Genomic DNA, 21,937 nt, shown 5'->3' with positions numbered 1-21,937 from the left:
AACCAGTGTCGCAATGAGGCGAAGTACCCAAACTACATCTATGGGAAACAACTATTTTGGGCTTCAAAAAAAAGTTTTTTTGTCCGTTCTTCAATACAAAAAATCAACAATATCGAGTTGGTACAGTTCATAATACTTATCTATGGTACAGTTCATAATACTTATCTCCCAATGTTGCTTACAAGGGGTTAAAGTTGTACATTGACCTAAGTACAATGGTAAGATTTTTGGGTGATGATACTAGTGATCTGAGTTCGAAACTCGCCAGCACCAAATTCTTTACCGATAAAAAAAAATAAAAACTAACAAGGGGCAGCAAATGGAAAAACAATTCATAGAGAGATTTAGGTCGAGACCGTGATTGGTTTTTGAGCTTTTGAAAACCGTTCAAATTTTTTGAAATGGTGACAACTTTTGACAAATCAAGGGAAGGATGTTATTTTCTTGTTTTAAATAATTAATGAGACCAAGGGATTGGATGAGTGTTTTAAACACTCATTTACTGCCAAAAAGCAATGAGAGCATGGCTCAATAAGTGTTTTTTCTGACCGTGGGAAGCTAAATCAAGGAACTATGCGGCATATGTTTATCCGCTTGGAGAAAAAAATCTCTCCAAGCGGCTGAACATATGCCTCCCCGTATTTTTTTAATAATAAAACATAATTGTGGGTCACGCTTTCAAGAGTTTTAAATTAATAAAACTTCAAAAATAGGCTTGGGCGACAGATCTTCAGCCTCTCAAGGGTATTTTTTTTCTCCAAGCGGCTGATTTTCAACCACTTAGTGTCCACTGCCGCCTACTTATTCGATTCAGTGAGTGTATGAATGATTATTGATGAATTAGTGTGTGTTCTCACTCCATAATATCACCTAATTTAAGCAAATACAGTGAGACTCATTCGTATTAAATTAAAACCCTCACTCCATAGCTCTTTGAATTTAAGAAAATATGTATCTTATATACTGATGTTATTGCTCATCCTACTACGAAGGCATCCGTCATTTTATTTCTTCGACCACCCACTGAGCGCAGTCAAATAGTATGAGGGGAATCACATGAAAATAAAAATAAATATGAGGCAAATTTTTTTCGTTTATGGTCAAACTATGTTGACTTTGTCAAATGGTTAAAGGGGAAATCTTTTGGCGTCTACTTTGGGCATCTTCAGTGTCAGGGTCGGCTGTGCCAATAACCTTGTAACTTGAAAGTGAGAGACTCTACTGAAAGTTAAAACTAACCGACTGTTAGGATAAATGGATTCTTCTTAAAAGATAACCTGATTGTAGTTTTGCCATCGGCAAAATTCCAAAATTAATAAAAAAATATCCGATAAACAGACAGAGATTTGGAAGAGTCGTGCAATTTCATTCAGAGTTTTACTACAACATGTAGCGAAGTAGTTGCAGTGATGCAGTACATGGGTCCCATGAAAAAGTCATAAGTCAAAATGAAAATTTTGCTACCTTACTTCACCTTCCCAAATTGAAGTCCGAGATCATTTTGAAAATATATTATTTCATGTAGAAAACGCGAGTAAGAATTTGTTCTCCAAGAAAGTAGGAAGTGATATCATGGTTTCCATTTCCATTTGACGGCACATGAAGAAACTAGAAACAAAATGATTTGCTTTCCTTAAAGTGGGTCCATTTAATTGGAAAGTAGCGTAGGAATAAAGAGACAAATCAATTTTGTTTGTTTGAGAAGATTTTATTTCCATATGAAACAATGACAGAGGATTTTAAGATTGACTTACGATATCGTCATGGTTTTTGGAAACCGTTACAAAATATCGAGCAGTAGAGTGAGAAGGGAGTTCATTTGTCTAACGACCATTTATTGTCCGAGTATGATCAGTAGAAAGTTTTTTTTTTGCTTTTTTGGTAATGAACTTTAGTTCTCTTTAGTAGGGTCGAAGATGAAACCATGTTTTGTACGTAGAGAAATTTTACTAGCTTTAATAATAATTATTCCTTGTCCTATATTCATCTCTTGTCATGATAATAGTTCTTCTTCATGTGTTCTCATACTTTTTATAATTTATATTCTCTTTCTTAGAAGACGACATTTTTAAGTGAACAGAACTATTAGTATTTTGAATATATATATATAGAATAATATAGCATGACGAGTATTTATGTGTTGCAAGTTTATAGATAGATGTTTCAATAAACCAACTGATAAGCTAGCAAAACATGCTAGATTTTTTAAAATTTCTAAAGATTGGGCATCAAGTCCACCAGTTTTATTATTTTGGCATCGCAAGCTGATAGAAATGGTGTAACGATCTCGAATATATAATAAAATAGTTTTCTTTTCTAAAAAAAGAAAAAAAAGTGTCAAGATAAATGGAAAAGGAAAAAATTAACATGGTTCGGCATTAATGACCAAGATCCACGGGCTAAACCCCGTAAAGTCAAATATTATTGATCTTATTATCTTGTTTGACTTGGTAATACATATCTATAATACTATTACATAACTATCTAGATAATTCAAGACTTAGTCTTCATTTACATACACTAACTGCACTGTCATTCAATCCTTTCTTCATATGTACAACCTTCACGGTCACCTCGGATCACTGCACGATCCTCGTCGTATATGGATGAGATATTCCGTAACCTTGAGACTTAAAAGTGAGAGACTCCATGGATAAGACTAGCCGAAAAACATGAAATAAGTGGAGAAAGAAAGAGATTAACGTGGTTCGACACTAAAGACCTATATCCACGGACTAAACCTCATACGATGGAATATTATTGACTTTCAGTACTAACTCAGATGAGTTGCATTTACAGTAAAATTCTTATTTAAAGAGTTTTTTTTATCAGCGATTTATATAGTTATTAATAAACCTAAATCTTATTATTTTGTTTGACCATGTAGTATATATCTAAAATACTTTACATATCTATCCATATAATCCTTGATTTGATCTTCATTTTACTTACACCAACTAGACAGTCATCAAATCTTTTCTTCATCTGTATTTCCTTCACGGTTACCCTGGCTCACTGCAGGATCAGTTGTATATGGGCGAGATATTATAATAACCAGTGTAGCATTGAGGCGAATTACCCAAAGTACATCTTTGGGAAGCAACTATTTGGGGCTTCAAAAAAGATTTTTTGTCCGTTCTTCAGTACAAAAAATCAACAATATCGAGTTGGTACAGTTCATAATACTTATCTCTGGTACGGTTCATAATACTTATCTCCCAATGTAACTTACAAAGGGGCTAAAGTAGTACAGTGACCTGAGTATGGTGGTTAAGCTTTCGGGTGATGATACTAGTGATCTTAGTTCGAAACTCGCAAGCACCATATTTTTTATTGATAAAAAAAAAAAATCTTACAAGTGGAAGAAAATGGAAAAGAATTGCCTAGAGAGATTTAGGTCGAGACCGTGATCGGTTTTTGAGTTTCTGAAAACCGTTCAAATTTTTTGAAATAGTGACAACTTTTGACAAATCAAGGGAAGGATGTTAGTTCCTTGTTTTAAATAATTAATGAGATAAGGGATTGGAATGAGTGTTTTAAACACTCATTTACTGCCAAAACCAACGAGAGACAGGCTCAATGAGTGTTTTTCTGATCATGGGAAGCTAAATTAAGGATATAAGCGGTTGATGTTTATCCGCTTGAAGGAAAACAATCTCTCCAAGCGGCTGAACATATGCCTCCCTGTATTTTTGTTTTAATAATAAAACCTAATTGTGGGTCCCGCTTACAAGAGTTTTAACCTAATAAAACTCTAAAAATAGGCTTGAGCGGAAGACCTTCAGCCGCTCAAGGGTGTTTTTTTTACAAGCGGCTGATTTTCAACCATTTAGTCTCCATTGTCGCCTACTCATTCGATCCAGTGAGTGTATGAATGATTATTGATGAATGAGTGTATGTTCTCACTCCATAATAGCACCTAATTTAAGCAAATCCAGTAAGACTCATTTATATTGAATTAAGACCCTCACTCCATAGCTCTTTGAATTTAAGAAAATATGTATTTCATACACTGATATTTTTGTTCATCCTACTACGAAGGCATCTGTCATCTTTTTTCGTCGGCCACCCATCGCGGACAGTCATATAGTATGAGGGGAATCACATGAAAATAAATATAAATATGAGGCACATTTTCCCATTTGGGGTCAAACTATGTTGACTTGGTCAAATGGTCAAATGGGCAATCTTTCGACGTTTACTTTGGATATCTTCAAAGTGTCAGAATCGGCTCTACCAATAACCTTGTAACTTGAGAGTGAGAGACTCTACTGAAAGATAAGACTAACAGACTGTTAGGATAAATATGAGACACATTTTCCCATTTGGGGTCAAACTATGTTGACTTGGTCAAATGGTTAAAGGGGCAATCTTTCGGCGTTTATTTTGGATATCTTCAAAGTGTCAGAGTCGGCTCTGCCAATAACCTTGTAACTTGAGAGTGAGAGACTCTACTGAAAAATAAGACTAACAGAATGTTAGGATAAATGGATTCTTCTTAAAAGCTAATTTGGATATAGTTTAGCTATGGACAAAATCCCAAAATTAATTAAAAAAAAGACATCCCATAACCAAACAGAGAGATGGAAAAAAGAAAAAGAAAAAGAAAGGAAAGACAGAGATATGGAAGAGTCGTGTAGCTTCGCTCAGAGTTTTACTACAACATCAGTGAAGTTGTTGCAGTGATGCACGTACATGCTTTCCCTAAACACTTACTCTGAAGAAGATACGTGTAGATTTAAATAGTAAGCCGCCACAACATGACAATGACACGTGAAGATAAAGTGACCTGGCTTCACCTGAAAGCAATTTCATCATGGCGCCTACATGTGTCGTCTTGGCGTTTCTTATTTAATGGTGTGCTTACCCTTAACAAAGAACTTGCTAACCTAAACTCATTTAGTCATTTGAAATTCAAAGCTTGGTAACATTACAATGAGCCCTCATTACTACTACCATTTCGTAATTCTTCTACTTGTTTTTGCTACAACTTTGTTGATGCTGTTACTGAAACACAAAGCAAGAGAAGGAAGATGCAAATATCCACCAGGTCCGCCAAGTATTCCTTTAATTGGAAACTTGCACCAGCTAGGCAATGGCTTGCCACATATATCACTTCAGAAGCTTTCCAATGAATATGGTCCTTTAATGTTTCTTAAACTTGGCTCAATTCCGACTCTTGTTGTGTCTTCGGCGGATATGGCAAAACAGATCCTCAAAACACATGATCTGGCGTTTTGCGACAGACGCATGTTTTATGCTCTCACAAAACTATCTTATGGTTGTTCTGATATTGCTTTTTCTCGTTATAGTGAATACTGGAGACAAGTCAGAAAGATAGCAATTTTGGAACTTTTAAGTGCCAAGAGGGTGCTGTCATATCGAGCAGTGAGAGAAGTTGAGGTTGCCTCTGCAATTCATTCCATGCGTGCATCTTCTGCTTGTTCAGTTCCTATTAATCTGAGCGAGGTTCTGGTTTGTCTTACGAACAACGTAACTTGTCGAGTTGCTTTTGGTATGAAGTATGAAGCTAAACAAAACAATAAGGGTGAGAATACGTTTTACACGATGCTTCAAGAAACACAGAGCTTGCTTGCTGGATTCAGTACTGCGGACTTGTTCCCGTGGATGAGTTGGATTCACAAGTTTGATGGATTAAACACAAGACTACAGAAGAACTTTAGGTGTATGGACGAATTCTTTGATAAAGTAATTGACGAACACATCAACCATGGTAAATTGTCGAAATCTGGCACAAAAGACTTTGTTGACGTTCTGCTTCGTGTTCAGCAAGATACTAGCTACGGTATCAACCTCACAAAAGACAATATTAAAGCCATTATCATGGTTTGTTAATCTTCCCTTAACTTCATTTTTTAGTCTTTCAGTTATCTCCCTCTTGTACTTTGATCACTATTAACATACATGTTCTCCCCAATGGATTTTACAGGACACGTTCCTTGCTGGAACTGATACTTCTGCGACAACACTGGTTTGGACTATGACAGAGCTTATTAGGAACCCATCAGTCATGAAGAGAGCACGAGAAGAGGTCAGAACAGAAACAGGAACTAAAGCTATAGTGGAAGAAAGTGATCTTGACAAACTAAGTTATTTGAAATTAGTAATTAAGGAAGCATTGAGACTGCATCCTCCTGCACCATTGTTAGTTCCCAGGGAAACCAGAGAGAAGTGCACCATCGAAGGATATGACATTCCAGTCAAAACATGTGTTCTCATTAATGCAAAAGCAATTTCGACGGACCCAAAATATTGGAAAGAACCAGAGGAATTCCGACCTGAAAGATTCTTAGACAATAATATAGAGTATATGGGTCAAGACTTCCAATTGATACCATTTGGGGGTGGCCGAAGAGGCTGTCCCGGTATTAATTTTTCCGCGGTGCTTGTTGAACTTGTTCTTGCAAATTTACTGCAATGTTTTGACTGGAAACTGCCTTCCGGGATGAAAACTGAAGAAGTTGATATGAATGGAACTTTTGGCCTTGCAGTGCATAAGAAGATTCCTCTCTGCCTTGCAGCTGATATCCGTAAATGATAAGCGCAAAACTGTTTCTAAAGAAAACCATGAACCTTTTTACTTCTTTGCATTTGTAGTTTTTCTGTTGTTGATGTAAATCATTTCCGAAGATGGGAAAATGTTGAGAAATAATCCCACATGGACAATAAGAGCCTAATTTTATGTTTTATCAGATTATAGATTTCTTAGCTCATCTGCCTAGAGAGTTTTCAACAAAAAGGAAAAAACAGAATCACTAGGTACAAATTCTTTTTCACACATCTTGCGAAGAAAATGTAATGCCTAGTCAGTCTCCTTTGCTATAAGAAAAGCCTGAATGATGATATCACATGTTCTAGCGTTTGGTAAACAACCCTTCTCTTCCATTTCGATGATTAGTTTTTCAGCTTCCAATGACATCACATTGTGAAAGAGGCCATTGATCATTGTGTTATATACTACTACGTCAGGTGCTACTCCTTTATTGGGGATTTCATTAAATAGTTTTCTTGCATCTCCCAACTTGCCGGCTCGGAAAAAGCTATGAATTAGAATACTGTACATATATGCATTAGCTATCATACCTGCATTCTCCATGGATTCAAACAATTCTACTGCCTCCTCCACTTTTCCGTTCTTGCAGTACCCATTTAACACTGTACCGTATGCGACAGTATCTGGAGATGGACCAAAAGCTTGCATCTCACCAAACAAATTATTTGCAGCCCTAACTCTTCCATAACAGTATAGACCCCCTAACAATGTATTGTAAGTGACTGTTGTTGGTTGCAATCCATTTCGTTTCATTTTCTTGAATAGCTGCATAGCTTCGTCCATCTTACGATTCTTGCAATACCCATCGATTAGCACATTGTAGTTGAACTCATTTGGCGCAAGGCCTCTATCCACCATCGAGTCAGACAGTTCAACAGCTTCTTCCAGATGACCTGTCAAACACAAACCATCCATCATTGAATTATAAGTAATCTGATCAGGTTGAATGTTCAACTTGTCCATTAGTTGAAATAAACCCCAGGCATCTTCCATCATCCCATCTTTACAATGTGAATCTATTAATATATTAAAAGTTACCGTATCGGGTGAAATCCCTCGATCCATCATTTCATCAAAACATTTTCTTGCTTCTTCATGTTGACCATGCAGGCAATGTTGAATTATAAGTTGTTAAATCTGCAGAGATTCCTCTACTAGCCATCTCTTCAAGGAGTCTCTTTGCCTCACTTAACCGGCCTGAATTACAAAACCCGTTAATCAAAGAAGTGTAAACAACTACATTCGGTACAGCATTCGAATGGTCAAGCATTTCAGAGAAGAGAACTAAAGCTTCATCAAGTAAACCTCCTTTACAAAGAGTATCTATGATTACAACATACGAAACCACATTCGGTCTGCAATTCCATTCAGACATCTTGCTTTTTAACTGAATAGCAAGACCCACTTTGCCAGTTCTACAAAACCCATGTATGAGAGTATTACATGTGAAGGCATCAGGTTGAATACCTGTGTGAGCCATTTTAGCAAACATATCGAACGCAGTTTCAATCTCATCTCTGATGCACAACCCTTTAATCAATGTAGTAAATGTGACTTTATCAGGATGATAACCTCTCTTTAGCATTTCTCCAAACAAACAAAACCCATAATTCAGTTGGCCTAATTGACAGCAACAGTTGATCAAAATGCTGAATGTATAAATATCTGGTTTTACTCCCACCAAATTCATCCTCTTGTAAAACAACATAATGACATCTGAATAACATTTCATTTTTGAAACTAAACTCAAAAGATGATTAAATGTTCTTGTAGATGGCAATGGCCTTTCAAGAAGTATTTCAAGCCATCTCCAAGCTTCTTAATTCTTCCAAATTTGGACTCATCCTTCACATACCTCTCCAGTTGTGACATATTATAGTAGTTTCTCACAAATATTTCATAATTGGAGATTGGTCTTATATACAGTAATCTCTGCGCCAAACTCATTTTCTCAGTTATTTCAGACAATGCATGTACCTTGGTAACTTTTATAGCGTAGTTGTTTTATCTGTGCGTAGAGCCACCCATATGTGTGCTAGTAATTTATTGCGGGGTGCCTTCATAATTTTTGATATAGACTAACAACATGCACAACTGCACAAGTACAATATTGTGTGATACACAACCCAAGTATACCATGCATGCATTCTTATTTTTGAATCCAAAGATTTTACATCAAATATAACAACACCGATACCTCGAGATACGTACCCTACTAAGACACGTTTATAAAAAAGAGCTCGTGATGCTGTATAACTACAACTATATTCATCGACATCGTGATGGTATTCTTGCTGTCAAAAGACAGACCATCTGTAGTATGGAGCAGAAAATTGTCTATGCAATTATCCATATAAGGACATGTCGTAATACTGTCCTTTAAACATTGGGTAGTGTTGGAAATAATAAACCAAGATTATATTTGGAAGTCGAGTTATCTTGAGAAACAAGTTTTTTGGTTCAAGAAGAGTTCTTTATTTAGAGTTTGGTTTATGTTAGGAAAGTGTTTTGAGTAGTTGTCAAGTTTGTTAAACTATAAATAGGTTGTTGAGTCATGAGAATTTGTACACTGAATTGATTATCAATGTAGTCGTTTATTGCTTCCACGTTTGTGCTCTGCAGAAACATAGTATCTCAGTTAACAGAATATTGCAAACATGGTGTTTGTTTAAATGCCTTAGTCGTTCGGGAACCAATAGTGTGTGACTATTATGTTACAGCATGAAGAATATGTCACAGTGGAACAGAAGGGTGAATGAATAAGTGTCACAGTTGGACAACAATATTGCTGAAGAACAGTTATAGTTTGTTTGTGACAGAAGCGTGATGGATTTTTATAGAACTGGAACACTTATAAAGTGTGACAGTCTCAATCAAGCACGGTGGAAAGAACTTTTGTGTGACATAGGTGCAAGACGGGGTGTTGAAGCTTGTTCAGGAAACTGTTTGAATCTATGGAATAGGTTCGGTTTGCGTGTCTCATACAGTTTGATCAGTAGTATCAGTATGTCTCTCGGGTAGAGTGTTAAAAGCCCAGGTTGCAGTCAGGAGTAAAAATTAAGCAAGTTTAACCAGATGCTCGTCATTATTCGAGGTGTTGAAAATGGCTATGGAGGCTGTTCAGAATCGTTTGTGTTAGAGCATAGCTCGGTTGAACCCACCAAGTGTTGGTATGTCAAGTTTGATTGTCATATTTTAGTGACTCAAACTCATTTAAAGAGTCTCTTCATTATGTACTAGAGTCAACTTCGTATAGGTTAGCTTGAAAGTATTAGGATACGAGACATTACAAGTATTGCGAAGACTTGAAGAAGTGAAGAAGTAAGAAGATACAACGACAGCATAATCCTTCTACTCGTGGTTAGTGATATTTGACTTGAACTGTTTCATTCCCTAACGCATCTTTCAAGTCGTGCATATTGAAAACAAAACTGCGAAGCATGAACACTCTAGCTAGACATAGTATTAAGGAATACAATACGAGGTTTATTGCTTAACCATAAACTTTGTAGATAAGACATCGACATAATCGTTTCAATGTTATTGTGATTATGTATGGGTATGAGGTGAGGATTTCATACTAGGAAACAATGTTTTACATGTGTTTTAAGGAAGTAAGTTCATGAACTTGTTTTGTGAATCGAAAAGGAAGTCGCCAGGAATTATTGGTATTGTTATTCATTGCATATCTTATGAACTACCAATATGTGTGATTAGTGTAACCGCTCATGACTTGTTTGTGTTCTTGGTAAAACTATTCACAAAGGCCTGACTTATGTATTGGTATGACTTTTATTAGTGAAGCCGATCTTAAGTAATCACCTGAGATGGTATGATCGATTTTGTGGTTTAGTGTATGACCAAATCTGGGTAAAGGGGAACCGATCCAAGTAAGAGGTGCAACACATCACAAAGGGGAATCGATCCTTGTATGAGGTGCAGCAAGGTTTGTAGCAGAAAAGGGAACCGATCCTATGGACATGTGCAACACGTTTTTAGGCAAAGGGGAACCGATCATATGGATATGTGCAACACATACAAGTTAGATACCATATTGATGTGATTTTCAATTAGGTTGTAGTAAAAAGTTCGTTGAGACTTGTGAAAGCAAAAGATTTTAGATTTAATGAAATTTAAAAAAAAAAACAAAACTTAATTCAAGATTATTAGGAATAACCAAGACATTGATTCCATTATCACACATGATTAAATTATGGAAAATAATCCAAAACTCTAATTATCTTTTAAGTCCCTTATTTCTTAATTCAAAAATATTCTCAAATATTAATTGTATTCCCCAAGCATAGACTATCAAATGATTAAACAAAGTATAATCTATCAAATTGAATCACAAGTAATTAAGAAAATTATGTAAACATTTAAAAACTCTGCAAGAGAAGTGATTGAGTGAATTATAATTAAAGATTAGAGAAAATGAAATAGTTTCCCATTATTCATGCGTGAATAGCTTCCTCATTGCCTTGGTTGTGGGAGAATTAGCTCATCATCATGTTGGAAACACACTTAAAATTCATTTTTATTGCTCAAAGGGTGTTTACAAAGATGGAATGGAGAAAAACTATTAAAAACCGGGTTTGCAACAGTTATAAGTGTTACAAACTGAAAAGAACGATAGAACAGTACTGTCGTTGATTATCGACCCTCGCCTGTGTGTCATTTCCACTGTTGAAAAACGACTGTCTTGGATGGTCTGTTCTTCGCGTTTTTCAGATGAGCAGCAGCAGAAAAATATTTCTGGAACTTGATTTTCTCCACTCCATGATGCTCTATAATCTCCCAAACTCTCCGTCGACCTTCTCTGCTACCCCATGGTGATATTTATACTCAACAGGCGAAGAAAAATCTCCGTAATAACTCACAGTAATCTCTCTTTATTCGGCAGTGAAGGGATATCTTCTCGGGAAATTTTCTTCCCATTCTTCTCTTCTCACGTTGTCAACGAGTGTTGATTCTTCCTTATTTAACTCGCACACGCTTCTGTAGCGGCCAAGCTCTATCCAAACACGTAAAATGACGATGTAATCCCGTAATTACCTCATCCGCACACGTCCTGTGTGAGTGTAACAGGCTAGAATGAGTTGATTGGAGTCATTGAATCTCTCCATAGCTCCTCCAAATTGAGAACATCAAACTCCATAGGTGAACAATATTCAAACCTGCACTTTCCCGCAAAAAATGTTTAAACCGTGGGGAAGAAATGGTTTCCCCCTATCCAGAGTAGAGGTGCCGATAGCAGCTGCCTTTGGAGGTGTCCTGGGGTGCCCCTTATCCAAAATGAGGGTGCCTTTAGTACTTTTCCGAGGGTGCCCCGAGCAACTTTTCGAGCCGAATTTTCCAAAAATGTTTATTTCCCAAAAATACCTACAAACACATAAAACACCATAATAAGTACGAAATCGAGTACCAACAATACAGAAAATTGAGGACAAATTAGACACAAAAATGTGTCTATCAAATACTCCGAAACTCATTATATTGCTAGTCCTCGAGCAAATCTAATCTAAAAAAAATAAAATGACTACACTTAGCACGTGCAGCAAGCCGTTAAACCGCTAGCTGGCCCTAGCGGTGGAGTGTTGTCTCCGGAGGGTTTACCAAAGGTGTACCCACAAAACCATTACTCCAGACCCTAACTATCTGCGCAGAACCTTGGAAGGCACTAAAGAATCTCATTGGTTGGCATACAAACATTGACTATAGAAGGAAGTACCCTGATGCGAATTTCCAATTGCTGTACACGAGTTTGCACTCAGCATACTATAATTCATATATAAGTGACAGAGCTCTACTCAGATAGTTTCTAGACATCATAACCGGAGTCAACCAATCACATGGAAAGATTAAGAAGATGGATAAAGAGAAAAATAGATGGTTAAAGTGAACGGTGTTTCCCAATCTGTCTGAAGGCCTCTGCCAAGATGAACCTATCTTAATGGACTGAGATACCGGTCTGACTAATATCAACACAACTAGCATATACAAGGGCACTAGTGGTCGATAAACCTAACTCTAGGTCAACACAACTGGCATATACAAGGGCACCAGTGGTCGACTTTATTGAATTTATTCCGGTTGGTCTGATGGTCTGGTCTCAAACTCTTGTTTTTTTCTTTCTTTTTTTTTTCGGTTGGTCTGATGGTCTAGTCTCAATCACCCTATTTCACCCTAGGAATGGTAACAACTTGAGTCGTGTGCCCCACCAAATCACTTAAGAAATAAAAACATAAGGGATTAGCATTCAACGAGTTATGGCGAAACTACCATGTTTTTTTTTAATTCTAACACCTGAGCACTGTGCTTTTATGAATAGAATCTTTAGATGTTTCCATCTAATCAGATTGGTTCCTCAACTCCTACAACCAAGATGTTACCATCCACTTAGATTGGTTAGCGCCAATCTTAATAAGCATTAATTTCTAGGCTTTGGAGTTTATTTATTGCAACTAAAAGCTAACAAAAAGTTTCTTCCCCACCCCCAAACTTAAATCTAACATTGTCCTCAATGTTTCTAATGAAATAGCAATACCAAAAAGTAAGGTAACACGAGGAATCAGTAAAGAGAGAAGTCGGAAAGATAGTACCTGGGTGAAGAAAGAAATCAAAAACTAATATACAACATACAATCGCCTCGATGGTCAATCAAGGGTAAACAGGGTCCTCCAGAGGGACCTCCTCAACATCACCTGTAGGAAAAGCCTCTAAAAATGGTCTCAATCTCTGACCATTAACCTTAGAAGGACTACTACCATATGGTGTCTCGATCTCAACAGCTCCATGAGGAAAGACAGTGCGAACAATAAGGACCCGTCCACCGAGAACGTAACTTCCCAGGGAAAAGATGCAAACGGGTATCATACAGAAGAACTTTTTGACCTGAAGAAAATTACTTCCTTAAAATATTTCTATCATGCACAAGTTTAATTTTGTTCTTATACTCCTTCGCACTATCGTAAGCATCTATACGAATCTCTTCCAACTCATTGAGATGGAGTTTTCTATGGGATCCTGCCTTGTCAAGTGAAAAATTTAGCTGCTTAATATCCCAATATGCTCTATGTTCTAACTCAACAGGTAAGTGACATGCCTTTCCATACACAAGTCGATAAGGTGACATTCCAATGGGGGTCTTAAAGCAGTACGGTAAGCCCATAAAGCATCAGTAAGCCTAGACGACCAGTCTTTCCGATTAGGATTAACTGTTTTCTCTAATATACGCTTTATCTCCCTATTGGAAACCTCTACCTGACCACTAGTCTGTGGATGATATGGGGTATCTACCTTATGTGTAATACCATATTTCTTCATCAAAAGCCTAAAAGGTCCATTACAAAAGTGCGACCCTCCATCACTAATTATAGCTCGCGGTGTACCAAAACGTGTAAGTATATTATTTTTCAAGAACTCAATCACAACCCTATGGTCATTGGTTTTACACGCAACCGCCTCAATCCACTTAGATACATAGTCTACAACGACGAGGATGTAAAGGTTACCAAAAGAATTAGGAAACGGACCCATAAAGTCAATACCCCACACATCAAAGACCTCAACAACTAAAATAGGGTTCAAGGGCATCATGTTCCTACGGGAAATGGTTCCTAACTTCTGGCAATGCTCACAAGTAACACAGTGACTATGAGAGTCTTTAAACAATGAAGGTCAATAGAATCCACACTGCAATATCTTAGAAGCAGTCTTCTTAGCACTAAAGTGACCCCCACAAGCATGATCATGAAAAAAGGAAATAATATTGGACTGGTCACTCTCAGGTATACATCTCCTAATAATCTGGTCTGGACAATACTTAAACAAATAAGGATCATCCCAAAAGAAGTGCTTCACCTCGGCTAAAAACCTAGAACGATCTTGTTTACCCCAATGTTGGGGCATTCGACCATTAACAAGATAATTCACTATATTCGCATACCAAGGTGCTTGGGTAACAAAAAACAGTTGTTCATCAGGAAACCTATCTCTAACATGAGGAGAATCATTAAGGGTATCCACAACAAGCCTAGACAAGTGGTCTGCTACTACATTTTCTGCACCTTTTTTTATCTCTAATGTCTAAGGAAAATTCCTGCAACAGTAGGATCCATCTAATCAATCTAGGTTTAGTATCCTTCTTGGAAATAAGATACTTCAAAGCAGCATGATCAGTAAAGATTATGACCTTAGAACCTAAGAGGTAGGATCTAAACTTGTCTAAGGCAAACATAATAGCTAATAGTTCCTTCTCCGTAGTGGTATAGTTCAACTGGGCATCATTCAGAGTTTTGCTAGCATAGTAAATCACATGAAGTAACTTATTTTCTCGCTGACCTAGCACAACACCGATAGCATAATCTGAAGCATCACACATGATCTCAAAAGGTAGGTTCCAGTTGGGTGCCTGGACTATGGGGGCGGTAGTGAGTAAATTCTTAAGCTTCTCAAAAGCCTTTAAACAAGCATCATCAAAGACAAACTTAACGTCTTTTGCAAGCAAATTGCAAAGAGGTCTAGAAATTAAGCTAAAATCCTTAATGAATCGACGATAAAAACCAGCATGCCTTATGACCTAATATCTCTTACGGTTTTTGGGACCTGTAAAGTTTTAATAAGGTCAACTTTGGCTCTATCTACCTCTATACCCTTCGAAGATATGATATGCCCTGGAAAAATTCCTGAACGAACCATCAAGTGACATTTCTCCCAATTAAGCAATAAATTCTTTTCCTTACACCTAGTCAAAACTAATGACAAATGATGCAAGCACTCATCGAAAGACGAACCAAACACTGAAAAATCATACATAAAGACCTCTAAGAACCGTTCTACCATGTCAGAAAATATGCTCAACATACAACGCTGAAAGGTCGCAGGGGCATTACATAGCCCGAAAGGCATGCGTGCAAAGTTACCAAAGGGACAGGTAAAAGTGTTTTTCTCTTGGTCTTCTGGGGCTATGAAAATCTGATTATAACCGCAGTATCCATCTAAAAATCAATAATGGCTACATCCAGCTAATCTCTCTAGCATTTGGTCGATGAAGGAAAGGGGAAAGTGGTCCTTCCTAGCGACCTTGTTCAATTTCCTATAGTCAATACAGACACGCCAACCCGTGGTCACCCGGGTTGGGATTAACTCATTGTTATCGTTCTGGACTACAGTAATACCGGACTTCTTGGGAACAACCTGAACGGGGCTGACCCACTTACTGTCTGAAATGGGGTAGATAATGCATGCATCTAACATCTTAAGAACCTCGGTTCGAACTACTTCTTTCATATTAGGGTTCAGTCGACGTTGCATCTCCCTAGAAGGTTTGGTGTCACTCTCTAAATAGATATGATGCATACAATCAGTAAGACTTATACCCTTAATGTCTGCTATGGTCCACCCTAAAGCTTTCTTGTTATCCTGAAGGACGGTCACTAGCCTACTTTCCTGATCACTATCCAAGTTGGATGCTATAATCACAGGTAAAGTTTCAGATGGGCCTAAAAATACATACTTCAGGGAATCTGGTAATGGTTTAAGGTCCAACTTAGGAGGCTTTTCTAACAAAGGAACTAGAGTAGACTCAGAAATGGTTAGAGGTTCAAACTTAGGTTTCCAGCCATTACTAGTGTCTATCAAAGGGGTTGAATATAACAAAGCATTCACCTCATTAATCACATCGTCATCATCAAAATCAATCCCAAATTGGGCTAGGCATTTCTCTAATGGATCTTCTAACAAAGTGTTTGGTAATGACTCCTCGACTAATGTTCCTATCATGTTCACCTCTTCTATGTTCGAGTCATCTAGTTCAGAGGGTAGCTTACTAATATTAAAAATGTTCATCTCAATAGTCATATTACCAAAAGACAAATTCATAATACCATTTCGACAGTTAATGATCGCATTGGATGTAGCTAAAAACGGGCGACCTAAAATCACTGGTATTTGGTTCTCTGGGTCAGGGACAGGTTGGGTATCTAGGATAACAAAATCCACTGGATAAATAAACTTGTCGACCTCAATAAGAACGTCCTCGATCACACCACGAAGAATTTTAGCGGACCTATCAGCTAACTGAAGTGTCATCTGGGTAGGTTTCATCTCACCAAGTCCTATCTTAAGGTACACATGGTATGGCAGTAAGTTCACACTGGCTCCTAAGTCAAGCAAAGCTTTCTCGACACGGTGTTTACCTATTGTGCGAGAAATAGTAGGGGACCCTGGGTCTTTATACTTAGGAGTAGTGGTATTCTGAATAATAGAACTAACATGACTAGCTAGGAAGGCTTTCTTCTGGACACTAATTTTTCGCTTTCGCGTACACATATCCTTAAGAAACTTGGCATAAGCGGGAATCTGCTTAATCACACCTAACAATGGGAGGTTGATAGTAACCTGCTTAAAAACCTCCAGTATATCATTAAAGTTGGATTCCCTCTTAGTTGGAACTAGCAGCTGGGGGAACAGGGCTCTGGGAACAAAGTCGGGCTCAGCATGACCCTCATTGGTCTCTGTCTCCTCATTTTCTGGCTTAGAAGGGTGAACTACATCATGTTCACTATCAGACATGGCAACCTTATTTTCAACTTTCTTTGCACTCCTAAGGGTTGTTATAGAATTCACATGATTGTACGATTTCTCTCTTTTAGGGTTATGATCAGTTTGACTAGGGAATCTTCCATATTCTCTTTCACTAAGAAACTTAGCTATTTGGCCGACTTGAAGTTCTAAGTTAGCTAGAGACTGGGAATTATTCTTAAAATTCTGCTTGGTTTCTTCTTGAAAACCATAGTGGTTCTTTGATAACATCTCATGGTTCTTTGATAACATAATAAGGGTTTATTCTAAGGTGGAGATCTTTTTCTCATTCTGAAACTGAGGTTGACCTGAAGAGTTCTTAGCATAACCAAAACCTGGGGGGGATGAGAATTACTAAACTGTCATTGATTCTGACCCTTAGACCAAGAAAATTAGGATGGTTTCTCCAACCAGGGTTGTAAGTCTCTGAGTATGGGTCAAACTTCTGACGGTTCTCAAACCTAGCATTGTTATAGACAGCATCGGCTTGCTCTTCAATAACCTGACCTTCCCAAAACGAGTTATTGGGTTCTCCTCCACAACTAGACACTTGAGAGGCTCTAAACCTATCATCAGGTTCAACAAGAGACCTATGTTTAGGATGATTCAATTCCAAAGCTTCTAACCTTCTAGAAAAAACAGCAAACTTAGCATCAGACCCGAAGCTTGTATCTACCACATTGGTGATACTTCTATTGACCAAGAGTCTTTTGGGGGGTTCAACACAAGACTCCCACTGTTGGGATTTTTCAGCGACGGCTCCTAAGAAGGTAAAAGCATCATCATCACTTTTACTAGTGAACTCACCGGCGCACATAGACTCAACCATGGATTTGGTTGAATAGTCTAAACCATCATAAATAATCTCTACTAATTTCATCTTATCAAATCCATGGTGAGGACACTGGGATAGGAGATCATTGAATCTCTCTAAAAACCTATAAAGAGACTCTCCCTCTTGTTGTACACTAGCACTAATTTTCTGCCTAATAGACGCAGTTTTATGCTTAGGGTAGAATTTTATATAGAAAGCAGCAATAAGTTCCTGCCATATTTCAATGGATTCAGATGGTAGGTTGTTCATCCAGGTCTTAGATTTATCTCTCAAGGAAAAGGGAAACATCTTAAGTTTCAAGACTTCATCAGTAAGGTCTTTTATCCTAATTGTCCCACAAATTTCCTCAAAGTCCCTAATATGAAAATAAGGGTTCTCATCATCTTTCCCTAAGAATATAGGGATCATCTGAAGAATACTAAGTTTTATCTCGAAATTAGCCGTAGTGGCTGGCAATTTAATGCACGAAGCTCGGGTGGACCTAGTTGGGAACATGTAATCTTTAAAAGTTGCCATTGCCGGCACAGCTGAAGTACTAGGGTTATTTTCCTCATGAAGAGACATATTCTCAAAACTGAAGTTTCCAAAAACAGGGCTCTCAAAAGAAGAGTCTTTGAGCTCCCCGCCTTCACAAGAAGAACTACTAGGTTTTTCACTAATCAATCGACCTAAAATGTTTCTTTTCCAAGCCCGATCTTTAATAACCTTGGGCATACACTAGAAAAACAAAATAAAAAGAAAGAAATCCTAAAAGGAAGGGAAGTTCTATGCAAACACAAACAAGGCTGACTCCACCACAGCAAACCTACTGATTTCTAGCAAACAAAAAGCATGATGGATCCACTTAGATTGTTTCTAGACCAGCTTCTAATCCTTCGAAAGGGAATTCGTTAAAATTTAAGCAAACCTTGGGCATACACTAGAAAAACAAAAGAAAAAGAAAGAAATCCTAAAAGGAAGGGAAGTTCTATGCAAACACAAACAAGGCTGACTCCACCACAGCAAACCTACTGATTTCTAGCAAACAAAAAGCATGATGGATCCACTTAGATTGTTTCTAGACCAGCTTCTAATCCTTCGAAAGGGAATTCGTTAAAATTTAAGCAAACCCCTCTGGAATCAATCCGAGTTAAAGTAAGTTAAATCGAGACGAGGGAAGCTCAGTGGAGCTTTGATACCCAAGGCCTCACCGGTGTTACAAGGCGGTGTATTCAACTCACAGAAACCATCATGAACTTTGAAGCATGCTTAAAAGAGTAACCAATATTTTTCGAATGACTTTCCTATTAAGCTCGTTACCCTATAGGTCTCGTTCTAGTCAAATTTTAGGTTTAGGTTCGCGTTTGGTTTCGTTTTCCTAAGGCGGGCAAGAAGGGAACGGTGATGAAATCCGAACCCTTATCTTGTATGGCCAGTCCTTGCTCTTTACTAGGAAATTAAAGCAGTCGTTTTCAAATCCTCAGCATATATGCAAACGAAGGAATACAGTAACTCGCTGACAGGATATTCGCGAGTGTTTCGACAAACTTACCTCCCGTACCGGATGGGAGATGAACCGCTGAAGTCGACTCGGGCCACGACTCCTATGTCATGTACGAACCCGAGGGGCCGAGGCGATATCGTAATCGCCGTCCTTCTCTGCAAACAATTGATATTTAAACTACCCTTCCGTAGAGTTTAAAAAAAATAAAGTCCCAAAGTCCACAGTCCAAAGTCCAAAAATAAAGTGCAAAAGAAAAAGATAATCTAAAAAAAAAAATTGTCTCTCTATCTCTCTTTTTTTTTTTTTTAATTCTTCTTTTCTTTCGCTCCCTTCTATTTGCTTGTACTCCAAATCTTTAAGTATTCACCAAAAACTTTGGCAAATTTTTCTTTCGCTCCAAAATCTGTAAGGAAAAGACAAAAACCCAAAAACATAAAGAAGAACAAAAAAAATAAAAATGAAAAACAAATAAAAACCTAAAAAAAAATCTAAAAACTCTATCCTAAAGACAAATCCGCTTCAGCGGCGCCAAAAATTGATGTGATTTTCAATTGAGTTGTAGTATAAAATTCGTTGAGACTTGTGAAAGCAAAGGATTTAAGATTTAATAAAATTTAAAAACAAACAAAACTTAATTCAAGATTATTAGGAAGAACCAAGACACTGATTCCACTATCACACATGAATAAATTATGGTAAATAATCCAAAACTCTATTTATCTTTTAAGTCCCTTATTTCTTAATTCACGAATAATCAAACATATTCTCAAATATTAATTTATTCCCCAAGCATAGATTATAAAATGATTAAACAAAGTATAATCTATCAAATTGAATCACAAGTAATTAAGAAAATTATGTAAACATTTAAAAACTCTGCAAGAGCAGTTATTGAGTGAATTATAATTAAAGATTAGAGAAAATGAAATAGTTACCCATTATTCATGAGTGAATAGCTTCCTCATTGCCTTGGTCGTGGGAAAATTATCTCATCATCATGTTGGAAACACACTCAAAATTTATTTTTATTGCTCAAAGGGTGTTTACAAAGATGAAATGGAGAAAAACTATTAAAAACCGGGTTTGCAACAGTTATAAGTGTTACAAACTGAAAAGAACGATAGAACAGTATTGTCGCTGATTCTCGACCCTCGCATGTGTGTCATTTCCATTGTTGAAAAACGACTGTCTTGGATGGTCTGTTCTTCAGATGAGCAGCAGCAGAAAAATATTTCTGGAACTTGATTTTCTCCACTCCATGATGCTCTATAATCTCCCAAACTCTCCGTCGACCTTCTCTGCTACCCCAGGGTGATACTCAACAGGCGAAGAAAAATCTCCATAATAACTCACAGTAATCTCTCTTTATTCTGCAGTGAAGGGATATCTTCTCGGGAATATTTTCTTCCCATTCTTCTCTTCTCACGTTGTCAACGAGTGCTGATTCTTCCTTATTTAACTCGCACACGCTTCTGCAGCGTCCAAGCTCTATCCAAACACATAAAATCACGATGTAATCCCGTAATTATCTCATCCGCACACGTACTCCCTGATGTGTAGAAAATCCGCATATTTGTCCCACATTTTTCGAATATGAAGGACTTACCAGTCCTGTGTGATGTAACAGGATAGAATGAGTCGATTGGAGTCATTGAATCTCGCCACAACTCCTCCAAATTGAGAACATCAAACTCCGCAGGTGAACAATATTCAAACCTGCACTTTCCCGCCAAAAATGTTTAAGCCGTGGAGAAGAAAGTGTTGCCCCTATCCAGAGTAGGGGTGCCGATAGCAGCTGCCTTTGGGGGTGTACTGGGGTGCCCCTTATCCAAAATGAGGGTGCCTTTAGTACTTTTCTGGGGGTGCCCTGAGCAATTTTTCGAGCCGAATTTTCCAAAAATGTTTATTTCCCAAAAATACCTACAAACACATAAAACACCATAGTAAGTACGAAATCGAGTACCAACAATACAAAACATTGAGGACAAATTAGACACAAAAATGTGTCTATCACATATATATGTGGGGAACCGATCCTAGTACCTAGTCAACCGAATTTTGGAAAGCTAGTGTGACTACGCACAATACTCACATGGAGGTAGAACCGAAACTTGTTTTGGTAGAACCGTTAAACACATGATTTGTGATTGTGTATTCTTGATCAATCACATATTTCTTGAAAGTCAGATGAACCAATTCTAAACTTGTTTGGAAGTGTGGCAAATCGGTTTCAAGGTTGTAAGTATGAAAGATGACTTACAAAGTAAGGATGTCGACACACTTTGAACACGTCCAGTAATGCTTATCTTTTATTGTTCAAAGTTATTCCTTATAACTAAAGGAAGAAAATCCTAGGATCGAAATAAAATAAGTTATGAATCTTTTATTTAAGGTTTTTAATTTTATATATGGAAAATAAGAATTAGTAATATGCATTTACTAGTTAGAGATTTTCCAAAGA

General features: G+C 37.4%; 2 protein-coding genes across 2 annotated transcripts; one reads left to right on the top strand and one right to left on the bottom strand.

Annotated features, from left to right (window-relative positions):
• The first annotated feature begins 4,935 nt into the window (after positions 1 to 4,935).
• On the top strand, positions 4,936 to 6,627 carry LOC113272591 (cytochrome P450 71A9-like). Its single transcript, XM_026522405.1, has 2 exons — positions 4,936 to 5,847; positions 5,951 to 6,627. Exons 1-2 carry the CDS (start codon positions 4,936 to 4,938, stop codon positions 6,557 to 6,559), a joined length of 1,521 nt encoding a protein of 506 aa, XP_026378190.1. The 3' UTR covers positions 6,560 to 6,627.
• On the bottom strand, positions 6,606 to 21,128 carry LOC113272590 (pentatricopeptide repeat-containing protein At3g22470, mitochondrial-like). The gene is made up of 4 exons (XM_026522404.1): positions 21,083 to 21,128; positions 20,830 to 20,964; positions 7,763 to 8,389; positions 6,606 to 7,665 (listed from the first exon to the last, which is right to left on the bottom strand). The coding sequence occupies exons 1-4, from the start codon at positions 21,126 to 21,128 to the stop codon at positions 6,824 to 6,826; spliced, it is 1,650 nt and encodes a 549-aa protein (XP_026378189.1). The 3' UTR covers positions 6,606 to 6,823.
• Between the last annotated feature and the right edge of the window lie 809 nt (positions 21,129 to 21,937).

Source organism: Papaver somniferum, chromosome 4, assembly GCF_003573695.1.
Source record: "Papaver somniferum cultivar HN1 chromosome 4, ASM357369v1, whole genome shotgun sequence".
Classification (NCBI taxonomy): Eukaryota; Viridiplantae; Streptophyta; class Magnoliopsida; order Ranunculales; family Papaveraceae; genus Papaver; species Papaver somniferum.
Note: the sequence above shows the minus strand (reverse complement) of the source record. Positions and strands in the feature narration are given on the sequence as shown.

Excerpts from the sequence above, each read along its gene's own strand:
- LOC113272590 (XM_026522404.1), bottom strand. The coding sequence starts at position 21,128 with ATGACTCCAATCGACTCATTCTATCCTGTTACATCACACAGGACTG. Across the intron at positions 8,390-20,829 it reads CAGAATAAAGAGAGATTACT|CTTGGAGATGGCTTGAAATA; the intron begins GTGAGTTATTAT and ends AGAATTAAGAAG. Across the intron at positions 7,666-7,762 it reads TTGTAATTCAGGCCGGTTAA|AAGCAAGAAAATGTTTTGAT; the intron begins GTGAGGCAAAGA and ends GTCAACATGAAG.
- LOC113272591 (XM_026522405.1), top strand. The coding sequence starts at position 4,936 with ATGAGCCCTCATTACTACTACCATTTCGTAATTCTTCTACTTGTTTTT. Across the intron at positions 5,848-5,950 it reads ATATTAAAGCCATTATCATG|GACACGTTCCTTGCTGGAAC; the intron begins GTTTGTTAATCT and ends TGGATTTTACAG.